Below are 12,679 nucleotides of genomic sequence, written 5' to 3'. Positions count from 1 at the left end.
GGCATCTTATAAAATTATTTATAGCATAGACTGTAGTTCCTTATTCCTCGATTTTACTTACTGGTACTGATTTTAATTAAAACTGGTTTACCTATTTTCACGTGGCTCGGCGCTGATATCTACTTAGCAACAAAACTCCAAATTCGCATATATATCTGTTATCATAGCCGGTACGGTAAAATGTGCAAGATATAAATTATTGGAAATTTCATGCTATATAACATTAGTTCTGAAGTATTTATCAATAGTATCACTAATAACATACATATTTGAGAATTAAATGTTGGGCCTTCCCTTAAACTACCCTTTCACTCTGCGTGAATAAAATTATTTATGGCCTAGATTACAGCGACTTATTCCCCGACTTTACATACTGATTTTCATTAAATTCTCTTCAGCCGTTTTCTCGTGATGCATGTATGTATATACATACATACATGCATACATACAGACGAGGGTCGAGTCATAAGTCATGGCAACTAATGTTTTTCTCTCGCGAACAGGAGACAACACAGAAAATCTAAGATATGTATTTGGAAATATAGGGCATGATCTTATGCATAGTGCCTGAAGACAGATTCTGACTTCAGGAGATTCTCGTAGGAAAGTAACAGAGAACACAGGCCATTGGTTAACATTGTTTTATTATGGTATAGACAACAAATATACAAGACTACGTACAAAGAACAAGTTGCCACTGGTTACAGATCTTCGAAATAATCACCCAATGTTTCCACTGTGCGTTGTCAGCGGTGGGGCAGACGCTAAATACCATTCTCTGCATGTGTATCACTAACGTGTGACACCTCTCTCCAAAATGCTGTTACGATGTCCTCTTTTTAAGCAAACAGTTGTCCACGTAATGGATTCTTGACTTTGGGGATTAGATCATAGTCACATGCTATTTTAATATACGATCATTGCTCCTACTTGTTGACTTCCATTTTGTGACACTCACTCACACACTGAACTTGAGGTCATGCTTAGACCCACACTCTTTACATACACCATCTAGTGGCATCATACGCAGGTACATACCGTACATTTCCAAATGCATATCTTAGATTTTCCGTATTGTCTCTTGTTCGCGAGGAAAAAAATAGTTGCCATGACTTATGACTCGACCTACGTACATACAGACAGAAATGACGGAAAATTAATAAGGGCATTTTCTTGTTACTGTGGACATGACCGATACAGAAATAACATTATTTTTAAATTCTGAGCAATGTACAGACAAAACTCTTATTTTATATATATATAGATTTGGGATAACTCAATTGTTGGAAATCTGTTCACAAGTCTTGCCATGTTCAAGAAGTTTAAGAAGTTTAGCTGTGCTAGTTATCACCAGGTAGGCTGTCTGACAGGTGGGTAGCGCATTTAAAACTAGCAACACCAGTTCTACATTTGGCCATGGCTTTGTCTACCTGCAACCCAATTAGGCAAGTACTGATTCCTGGAATTTCACTTACAACAGGGCAGTCTTTTCCCCACTTTCTAAATAGTTAAATACAATTTCCTTTCAGGCACAATCAGTTCTTGTCAGGTCTGCTTTGGTTGTGTAGAAACAGGTTGTGGTTCATACTACGTTAACCCATTGAATTTGAATATTATTATCTATATGTATAACAAAGAATACCAATTTAAAATGGAAGATGCTATGTACAATATACCGTTAAAACTGGTTAGGGCATTTTTGTGGGGGACCGTAATAAAAAATGTCATAAAGAGGGAACATGCTTAAAAAAATGAAAAACATTTCGCTGTTAAATTTAAAGTTAGCTTTGAAAGTACAAATAATTACAATGAAAACAAACAAACAAATGTTTACAATTATAATTAATGAACAAAGAAAGAAATAATACATTTTAAGAACACCAACATAGTAAAACATCAAGGAAAAATGTTCTCGAAACGCAAACTATACACGTTGCTTACAATTATGTTTAAAGTTTCATATGTGGTTTAGCATCCACTTTCTCAATAAACTTTAATTTTTCATCGTCTATAAACCGTCTAGCTTTCTTCTTCTCCATAACTGAATGTCCTACAAACCACTATGCATAAGTACAGTAGGCCTGATTTATGTACGGTGTTACAATATTCGCTTACGGATGTAAAATTAAGCACCAACATGTCAGCTGTATACGCAAGTACAGTAGGTCTAATTTACGTACATTGTTATACAAGTCACTCGGACCTCTTTCAGACGGCGTGAGAGTAAAACGCGCCTGTGTGTATGCGCATGTGCACCCGCTTCTGCCGACTCTGCTTACACACACAGTGGGTCGAGTAGTGCAAAACTCCCTGCGCTTTCCAACTGATCCTTTCCAACACTTTTCTCAGTGTGGGTAATAAATATGGACAATCATAGACTTTGTTTACCTCCTACACTTAAGAAAATACAAAAATGCTGTACTTTCCTGTGACAACTTTAAACATAATTGTAAGCAACATGTAGGGCTATAGTTCGCGTTTTGAAGAACGTTTTTCCTTGATGTTTTACTATGTTGGTGTGTCCTTCACATTTTGTTAGAGAAGGAGATGGCTACAATTTTGAGAATACTCTCTCAATAACGGGTCTAAATGATATCACGCATTCCCGAATACGAGACCACTGGTATTTCTGAAATTAAAGGTATTAAGTTCTCAATGTCTATTTCAGATTTCAAAACAACCACTGTAAATCACACAGGAAAAGAAAAAAAGCAAACAAATAACTTTTAAATTGAAAATAACAAATAATTATGTCAAATGGTGAGAGCGGGCCTACTTTTGTTTATCCTCTAAATCCATTTCTACTTTCTTATAGGTATACTGTTGGGTTGTGATACAAGTCGCAGTACTGATGTCATAAGCATGGTCGAACCACTGGGTATGATGACATGCATAAAAACTACTGTAATATCCAGTAACAAATAATCGCAACTTGCCAGACTGCCTGCTCAAATATTTCTCCCACGCGCTGTTTCTCTCTGCCTCCACGTAATCTCAAGTAAAACTATTTTAAATAGTTCTGTAATAGATTAATCTAAAGATACTTAGTTTAGGCCTAGGAGGACTGGTGGCTAAGTGTGGAAGCGGGTCGAACCCGCACCGTCTGAAAGAAGTCTCACAAACATAAAATTAAGCACCAACACGTCAGATGCAAAGAGAATAAGACTGGCTTGGGACTGACGCTCCCTGCAGCTGTAGGCCGACACGCAACCCAACTCCAGGGTCGTGAAATTAAGTTCTTTACCAAATTCTTACCCAGACCAGTTGTTGCTGGCCTGTCATGTGCTGGTTAATAGAGCAAACGCCTGAAAAGCCTTACATCTGATCTGTTTTGACATTTTTGACATGCTCTACTGGTGAAAAATATCTAATTCCCTTCATGGGAATTTAGAATTTTCCATTCGGAATTGCTAGGCGGGCAATAATTCCATTGTGGAGATTTATCTCCCATATGCAGTTATCAGACTGTGCCTCTAATAAGGGCTTCTGATAAGTTCACCTGCATACACCCCAGCATCAGTGGGTAGGGTCTGTCACATCCCACTCTGATGAGTCTAGTGTCAGACCTAAGACGAAACGCTGGTTAATAGAGCAAACGCCTGAAAAGCCCTACATCTGATCTGTTTTGACATCTTTAGCATGTATTTAATAGGACACATCTTGGGACTTCGAAATAATGGTGTAATAACCAGGGAAACATTACAACATAATTTTTGAAAATGGGAAACCACGGAAAACCATCTTCAGGGCTGCCGACAGTGAAATTCAAATCCACTATCTCCCGGATGCAAGCTCACAGCTGCGTGCCCCTAACCGCAAGGCTAACTCGCCCAGTTACAACATAATTGGATCAAAACTTGTCAACCTGTTTAATTTAGTTAACACTGCAGTTTACTAGTTAACAATGGTATGGTAACTTTTGAAACAGGCACAAAGATGTAAAAGTACCCCACATTCAAGAATCTGTTCTGTCAGTCCCAAACAAAATGCTGTGAACTTTTGTGTTCTTTCCTGCACTACTTTAGAATGGATCATAGGTTATGAATTTCATTATGGTCCGTATTGACAATTGACCACTATCAAAGGGTAGAGAAGGGTCCACCTATTCCAGGCCTTTCCTAACTTGAGCACTTAGTGCTGGGGCGCACCAGCGCTGCACTCAGCGACACTATTCCCCTCCCTCCCCACCTACTCCACGCAGTACATTGTATTTTTCATCAAGAACAATTATGTGCAAAAAAACTGTCGCAACTTTATATCTGTTACGGATATACTGTGCCAAAATATGTAAATTTCTGCAGAAAGCAAGGACTGAACCATCGAAAGTTCAAAGAATTTTTAAAAGAACTCGAGGCAGAATGTAGCGACATTCGATTTTATTGTATTGTGTGCTGGTTAAGTTGCATGAAAGTGCTAGCAAACTTCTTTGCAATAATTGAAGTAATAGCTCCGTTTATGGAGATGAAAGGTTCTCCACAACCAACTTTGCGGAATAAACAATGGTTAGCTGACCTCACTTTCTTGGCGGACATAACGTCTTATTTGAATTATTTAAATATTTAATTGCAAGGGAGAAACACACTGATTAGCTCCATGTGTGAAAGAATTAAGGCTTTCAAAATGCAGTGTTTGTTATTGAAAAGTCAGTTTGTAGCCGGAAATTTTGACAATTTTACTTCATTAAAATCATTACATTTGTCTACTTACGAAAATCTTAGAGTATCAGACGTCGTTACAGATTTTGCACCATGAGTTCAGTGCCCAATTCAAAGAAATAAATGATATGGCACCTCAACTTGAAATATTTATGACCCCATTTTCAGCGCATCCTGAAAATCACTCTCATATTTCCAAATAGGGCTGATAACACTACAGTGCAACGCAATCCTAAAGGACATGTACTACCACTACAACGGTGATTTAATTTCCTTTTACGAAGGTGTTCATCCACAAGAATTTTCCAGACTTCATGCACTTGCCTTAAAATTGACGACAATGTTCGGTGCAACGTATATATGCGAACAGATGTTTCCAATTCTGAATTTAAATAAATGTAGAACTAGGACTTCTCTGTCTGATGTTGTCTTAGAGGCTGTGCTTAGAATTTCTACTGCCGAAACGATTTTACCCAATATTGGTAAATAAGTTGCCACAAAACGATGTCAACAATCGACTTAAACACTAAATGTACATAAAGGCAAACACAATGTATGTACAGAATAAATTGTTTATGTGTTCACAGAATTGTCATAAATAATATTGTTTTCGTAAGCTGTGCGCTGACTTGACGACCTGTGGTTCTGCCTCTGCCACTTCCCCTCCTTCCCCCATGACCTCATCGGGGCTACAAACAGCGCCAGGGCTGCTGCCGGGGCCATGAGAGCACCTCAATTGGAATCGCATGACCTATTCAATACCATTAGATTATATAGTGTCCTACTATAATATTATGTAATTAGTAATAATAATAAATTAATCATAGCAATATGATTAAAATAATCAAATATGAATGAAACAAAATACTTAATTGCCTCATGCTTGGGCGTAAATTGAAATCTAATTCAAAATTTATGAATAAATAACTGAATAAATGACTTACTAACATTAAAAAAATTAATAAAAATAATAATTAATCGAAATGTCCGTGGTATGAGCGCCAGACTTCACCAGAATGGATCCCTCGAATTTTGATAAAGCATGATAATTCTTTCTCTCCCAAGGCGTGTACATAAAACTGCGTACTGATACAACTGCTTCAGGCCTTACCTAACCTTCTGAAAACGACTAAATAGGTAGGTATTTCACCTAGGTTCATCAATAACTCCATTGATTCTAAAAAAAATTAACTACATTCTGAACAATATCCGTGCATGAGCATCTCATCAACACACCAAAATATAGATAACATACACTCAAAAAATGGCGCTAGAAGACTCCATATTTACAACAACAACAAAAACAGTGGTAACCAAAAGTGAGGACCAAGCTACCAATCGCAGCCAGCCTGATGAAAGTTCATTACAAAGCATATATACATGGATGAATACCCTTCACTGTCTTTGTATATCAACACAACTTGCATATTCTCATTATTGGCACTTGTTATATCACTCAGATACTGTACCTTATAATACTGTATTCACTGACTCTAACACTTGATTTAAAGATACATTCACTTGAGCAACACATGCTTGTCGTTCAAAAACATAAATTCTGGAAAGTCTAGATACAGTTCCCCACAGCTTTCACCAACATAGAATACCAAGCCACCACAAATGATACCTACAATACCAAGTGCCTAAAGCTATAGGTTATAGGTTATTACCACACTTCACAAACATAATAAGACAACGTTCCACAAAAGTTACATCTCCCCTTCTCCGCTGTTTGAAGTCAAGTCTCCTCCACCAAAGTTTGAAGTCCAGTCCAGTCCAGTTCAGTCCTTTTAGCCATTTAATCACATGCCTATATAGACCTGAGCTTTCCCCTTCCTCTCTCATGATATGTCTAGATTTATCCTAGCCATCCAATCACAAGTAGAAGATCCTCTGGTCAAGACCATGCCCTGAACCTCTTCCAGATTCCTTGACAATAATGCAACAGCTGCAATTTTTTTTGACTGGGCAACCACAAAGAAGCTTTAAAATATGATACTTGGAAAATGTCAATGCCCTAAAATACAATAAATTTTCAGCAGTTGGTCAACACATGAACGATTATAATCATAATTTTACAGACATTAAACACGACATGGAAATTCTCAAAATTATGAATAAAGGACCCCTCCTTAACATATCAGAGAACTGTTTTATACATCTAGACCAATATTTTAATCCACACTTCAATCTTAATGACATTTCCGAAAAACTGAACATTCTTTTTGACCTGCTCGTTCAGCTTTTCAGACAATCAAAGTCAAATATTAAAGGTCTGATTTTTCATTCTATTTACAGTACTTTGCTTAAACAATCTTCCATATTTCCTCATCCCTCAGCCCTGCCTTAATATCTCTTTCTCCCTTTCCCCTCCCCTCCCCCTTTTTCTCCTTCCGTTTCCTTTCTTTTCATTTCTCTTTTCCCTTCACCTCTTTCTCAAGATTTCCTTCGAACCTCACCTACCCCCAACTCTCTCTTCAACTTATTACAACACAAAATAATTCCCATATGACATACTTTTTAAGTATTTTCTTCCACCTGCCTTAATTCTTCCCTTCTTTCTTAGCTGTCATTTTTTCAGAGTCAAACGTATGGTCCGCATTGAACTGCGAATTTTTATCCACCTTTATTTAACTCCATATACGTTAATCCTCCTCACATAACATCCATTGTCCTTCAAGATTCTAGAAACAGAAGAATTTTCTTCTAGCATCATACTTCTTCACATCTGCATATACAGTATATCAAGTTTATAAATATCTTGTGAAGACAATGTTACAATTTCAAATGATCTCTGAATGAACAGCAGCATCGCTTGGAAGCCAGCCTTTATCGATTTACATGACCAGCAACTTAAGGATTACTTTTCAAATTTTTTACTTCTATACAGCGCACTGGACTTTTTTATGGATCTCTATTTTTTAACATAGTGTAGCGCATCTCTGGATTCTTAAGCCTCCTTCCTTCAAGTTCCAAAAAAACAGAAGAGCCTTTCTAGCATCCATGTGTTTTTATGCCTATGAATATCTTGACAAACGACGTAACTTCGTCCCAGTTGTTCTTTGAATGTACAACAGCACATTTAAGAAGCAAGCATGTATTGAATTCCTTGACCTACAATTGAAAGATTTCCATCCCTAACAACTTTTTAATGTTGTACGGCGCACTGGACTTAAATCGTAAATAAACGACGTGACTTTGGCTCCGTTGTTCTTCAGTTGGATAACAGCATCTTAAAGGAGCCAGGTTATACTAATCTCCTTATCCAGCTACTCAAAGATTCCTATCTTGAATATCTTTTTAATGCGCACTGGACTTTTTATGAATCTCTGTCATGGAGTTATTTTTTAACATAGTGCTGCACGTCTAATTCTTTTCTCAATATCTCACATGGTATGTACATATACGAGACCTTATGTGTTTTTACATTGTTTTGATTTCTTCAGTATTTATGTTTTAATTTTGCTTTAAGCTGATGATGACCTAACATTAGGTCGAAACTAGTCCCTAATCATTTATGTAATTTAAACTCTGTATATTCTGTATTGAAAAGGTGGACCTTAATAATACATTAGTTTAACTCTATTGTAATCACAGTTCAATACGGATCTATCATAATGAAACTTATTAAATCAAATAACAACCAGGCTGCGTCATCGGACTCTGGGTCGTTCCGTATGACACACAGAACTTTCCGAGTTGTAATTAGCACAGTTTTCCCATCCATTTGTACAAAACAAATTACTCATATCACATATGGAGACCTTCCAGCTTAAGATGTTAAGAATAAACGTACAAATGAAATAATAATAATAATAATAATAATAATAATAATAATAATAATAATAATAATAATAATTACGGAGATATTGTGGTTTCAAGAGGTCCCTCACACGCTCCAGCTAGCATGGGCGTAATATACAGCATTGCCACATCTCCAGCTGTATCACTGAGTGTTCTCTTTAAATGCTGTCTATGAAATGTAAACTCATATAAGTGAATACTTATTATAAGTGATCCCTTATTACTTAAGGGTTCCACTTATGTATAAGTGCTGGCTATGAATTCGGCCCTAAAAGTGTTTTTCAAGCTTACAAGCTAAATTTTTGTACTTGATTATTATTTGCTTGGCAAAATTTAAAGTTTTAAGAAAAAAAAAGGGAAAGGTTAAGAATTGAAATAAAACTGCCAATTTTGAAGTTTTAAATCAATCTCTCGATTTTCATATATCCACCCATTCACTCTCTATTTCCTGATTTTGGTTAAGTTCTTTCAACTTGTTTGAAATTTACATTTGAGAAAATAAAAGTTACATTACTAAAGATTTGAAACCTTCCCCTCGAGCTAGCTTTCAAAGACTATCACATAGTTAAGCTGAAACTGCCATTACCTTGAGCTGATGGGCCTCCCGAAGATGGACGCTCTAGACTGGAGCGATCACTAAGACAACATGGCTCACCAGGGGTTGGCTTTTATAGCAGAGAGGAATGTTCCAGAAAACTTTGGGCCAAGGCCCTGCCACATCCCCAATTCTTATTGGTAAATTGGTTTGGTTTGGTTAAAGGGTGTCTGCAAGATCATAAGTATACATATTTCATTTTTGTGATGTTTAGCCAAATTGTTTATGGTTCATTCGTTCCTGGATTTTCCGTTTTCCGGTGTCATACTTTTTTTTCCGTGGTCCCTCCAAAAATGGAGAATCGAGGTTCCACTGTATTCTATTAAAATTTTGGGATACTCAATGAATTCAAGATTACTAAAATACTAACAATAGATACAGTTTTACGTACCGCAAATTCCATCATTAACTCTTGATGATGGAATATTAACAGGCCTGTGACCTGCATTGGTGCAATGAAATGTGCCATTAGGACAGGCAGCCGTTCCAGGTTCATCACTTCCATCTTCACAGTCACAATAGTCATCATTTATATGGCTAAATGGTATAGTAGAACTTCCATCAAAGCATGTGAAATCCTTATCAGGTACATAGAATGAGGCTCCTGAAAAAAAAAAAAAAAAAATTAAAAAGAACAACTCAATACAATGAAATTAAAGGGAAAGTTAGCCAACTACAATAAACTTTCAGCTGAATTCCAAAAGCCAATATTCACATAATGCAATTAGTTGTTCTTGTAACATCGAGGAGCTAGGGTCTTTAATGGTTAACAGCCCCAGGGAGGGAGGGAGGGAGGGAGGAACCTGTGGTCTATGCTTTAGATACTCTCGTAGCACATGACAGCAACTATGGCACAAAAATACAAGGAACTTACCACAGAATATTGAATCGGTCAGGTCAGGATCATCCTGCTAGTGTATGTGACAGTAGACAGTAATACCTGCGACTGTCTGGCCAAGAGAAGCAGCCATTACCAAACTCGACACTCAAAGACGAGATCAATGGCTACGAGCGGAGAAGTAATCCCCTCAGAGGCTAGATGAAGCCTTGGTGTTAGAAATGACACACAAATTCACCAGAAAGGAGATGGCAGAAGAGGACCCCAGTCCCAACGGCAGATGGAGCTCAAGAATTTTCTGCTATCAGTGAAGTGGTTGAAAAACACATATCCACTCCTAAGGAATGTACTAAAGTTACACCTGGCAGTAAGTATAAAATGCCTTTGGGAGTGGCGATCCAACCGTAGTAATAGCCTATATATGAATATATGAATGGCACTTCAGAACTTATCTTCGAAAAGGTTAGGGAATACCATGTTGCAAGCAACGCGCAGTTCCTTGGGCACTGGGGGAACTGTGGAAAAATGGGCAACTAGTAGCCAATAACATGAAGGTGGTGATGGTGGTATGGTATGGTCATGCTTTTCATGGAGGGGACTTGCACCCCTTGTTGTTTTGCGTGGCACTATCACAGCACAGGCCTACATTGATGTTTTAAGCACCTTCTTGCTTCCCACTGTTGAAGAGCATTTCGGGGATGGCGATTGCATCTTTCAACACGATCGAGCACCTGTTCATAACGCACGACCTGTGGCGGGGTGGTTACACGACAATAATATGTAACTTAATCTATTTATATTTTATATTGAAAAGGTGGACCCAAATAATACATTAATTTACTCTATTGTAATAATATCCCTGTAATGGACTGGCCTGCACAGAGGCCTGACCTGAATCCTATAGAACAGGGCCTCTCAAACGCCCAAAATCTCACGCGTGCAGACAGCAGCGCAGAGTTCCTGTGCACAGTGCATCGGTCCCGCTCGGCTCGGACCAATGCTTAGTCTCTAGGCTACTCGGCTAATCTTGGCAAAACTCGGCTCGGATTTGGAGCGCTACGGAGCAAGTGAGGAAGAGGGAGACAGGACAGGCGTGGGGAAAGAGAGAGACAGCGCTTGCTCCAAATCGAGGAGTGCACTCTGGTCAAACAAGCGAAGTCGTCTTTTGCACCGTGCATAGTGCATGCACCGGGAGCATGCAACCTGAGAGGCCCTGCTATAGAACACCTTTGGGATGTTTTGGAACGCCGACTTTGTGCCAGGCCTCACCGACCGACATCGCTACCTCTCCTCAGTGCAGCGCTCCATGAAGAATGGGCTGCCATTCCCCAAGCAACCTTCCAGCACCTGACTGAACGTATGCCTGCAAGAGTGGAAGCTGTCATCAAGGCTAAGGGTAAGCCAACACCATATTGAATTCCAGCATTACCGATGGAGGGCGCCATGAACTTGTACATCATGTTCAGCCAGGTGTCCATATACTTTTGATCACACAGTGTATATTATGCCATAATGTAGAAGGTCTATCACCATCTAAACAGGAACTATTGAGTCAACTCTGCCAAACTAATAAATGTGACGTGCTTTGTATTCAGGAAGCGCACAGAAGTGAAAATCAACGACGCCCCAAAATTGCTGGTTTACAACTTGTGGCAGAAAGACCACATAGTCAGTATGGAAGTGCAATATTTGTTCATCCTGACATTCAGGTCTTGTCAACATCTATAACAGATCACAATAACATTGAAATAATAACAGTTGAGCTTAGTAATTGCTCTATCTCATCAGTGCACAACCCACCAAGTATTGATTTTTCCTTTATGCCCCCTGATAACTTCTGCAAGCAAACTACGAAATTTGTAGTCAGTAATTTCAACAGTCATAGTACAGTTTGGGGTTATGCACATGATGATGGTAATGGGGATGTCCCCTACCCAATGCTTAACATTGTCCTATTATGTGCCAAATAACCACTGTAACATGACTGATTAAAGTACCTTTTCGGAGAAGGTTTAACAAAAAGGCTAACTGGGAAAAATTTAGCAATACACTTGACAGCTTCATTAGGGAGATTCCTCCAGAACCAGAATCTTACGACACTTTTGTCGATGCAGTACTCAGAGCCTCACATTTATCAATACCCAGAGGTTGCAGAACACATTACTACCAAGGTTTAACTGGTGATGCAAAAGTCTGCCTAGAGAAGTACCTTGCCCTCTTCGAAGTGAACCCTTTCAGCAAAGAGACAATTTCAAACGGACGTGACTTACTCACTTGCTCGATATGTGCCAAATAACCACTGTAACACGACCGATTAAAGTACCTTTTCGGAGAAGTTTTAACAAAAAGGCTAACTGGGAAAAATTTAGCAATACACTTGACAGCTTCATTAGGGAGATTCCTCCAGAACCAGAATCTTACGACACTTTTGTCGATGCAGTACTCAGAGCCTCACATTTATCAATACCCAGAGGTTGCAGAACACATTACTACCAAGGTTTAACTGGTGATGCAAAAGTCTGCCTAGAGAAGTACCTTGCCCTCTTCGAAGTGAACCCTTTCAGCAAAGAGACAATTTCAAATGGACGTGACTTACTCACTTGCTCGATATGTGCCAAATAACCACTGTAACACGACCGATTAAAGTACCTTTTCGGAGAAGGTTTAACAAAAAGGCTAACTGGGAAAAATTTAGCAATACACTTGACAGCTTCATTAGGGAGATTCCTCCAGAACCAGAATCTTACGACACTTTTGTCGATGCAGTACTCAGAGCCTCACATTTAT

At 38.5% G+C, this 12,679-nt stretch overlaps 1 protein-coding gene across 1 annotated transcript in view; it reads right to left on the bottom strand.

Annotated features, from left to right (window-relative positions):
* Window positions 1–12,679, bottom strand: part of GCS2beta (glucosidase 2 subunit beta) — a 92,815-nt gene that overhangs the window by 74,657 nt on the left and 5,479 nt on the right. The window contains exon 2 of the mRNA XM_067145120.2: window positions 9,446–9,658. Coding sequence (XP_067001221.2) covers window positions 9,446–9,658 — 213 coding nt within the window. The remainder of the gene's footprint in view (window positions 1–9,445; window positions 9,659–12,679) is intronic.

The sequence above is a fragment of the Anabrus simplex genome, chromosome 4, assembly GCF_040414725.1.
Source record: "Anabrus simplex isolate iqAnaSimp1 chromosome 4, ASM4041472v1, whole genome shotgun sequence".
NCBI lineage: Eukaryota > Metazoa > Arthropoda > Insecta > Orthoptera > Tettigoniidae > Anabrus > Anabrus simplex.
This window is presented reverse-complemented; position numbering and strand designations above follow the sequence as displayed.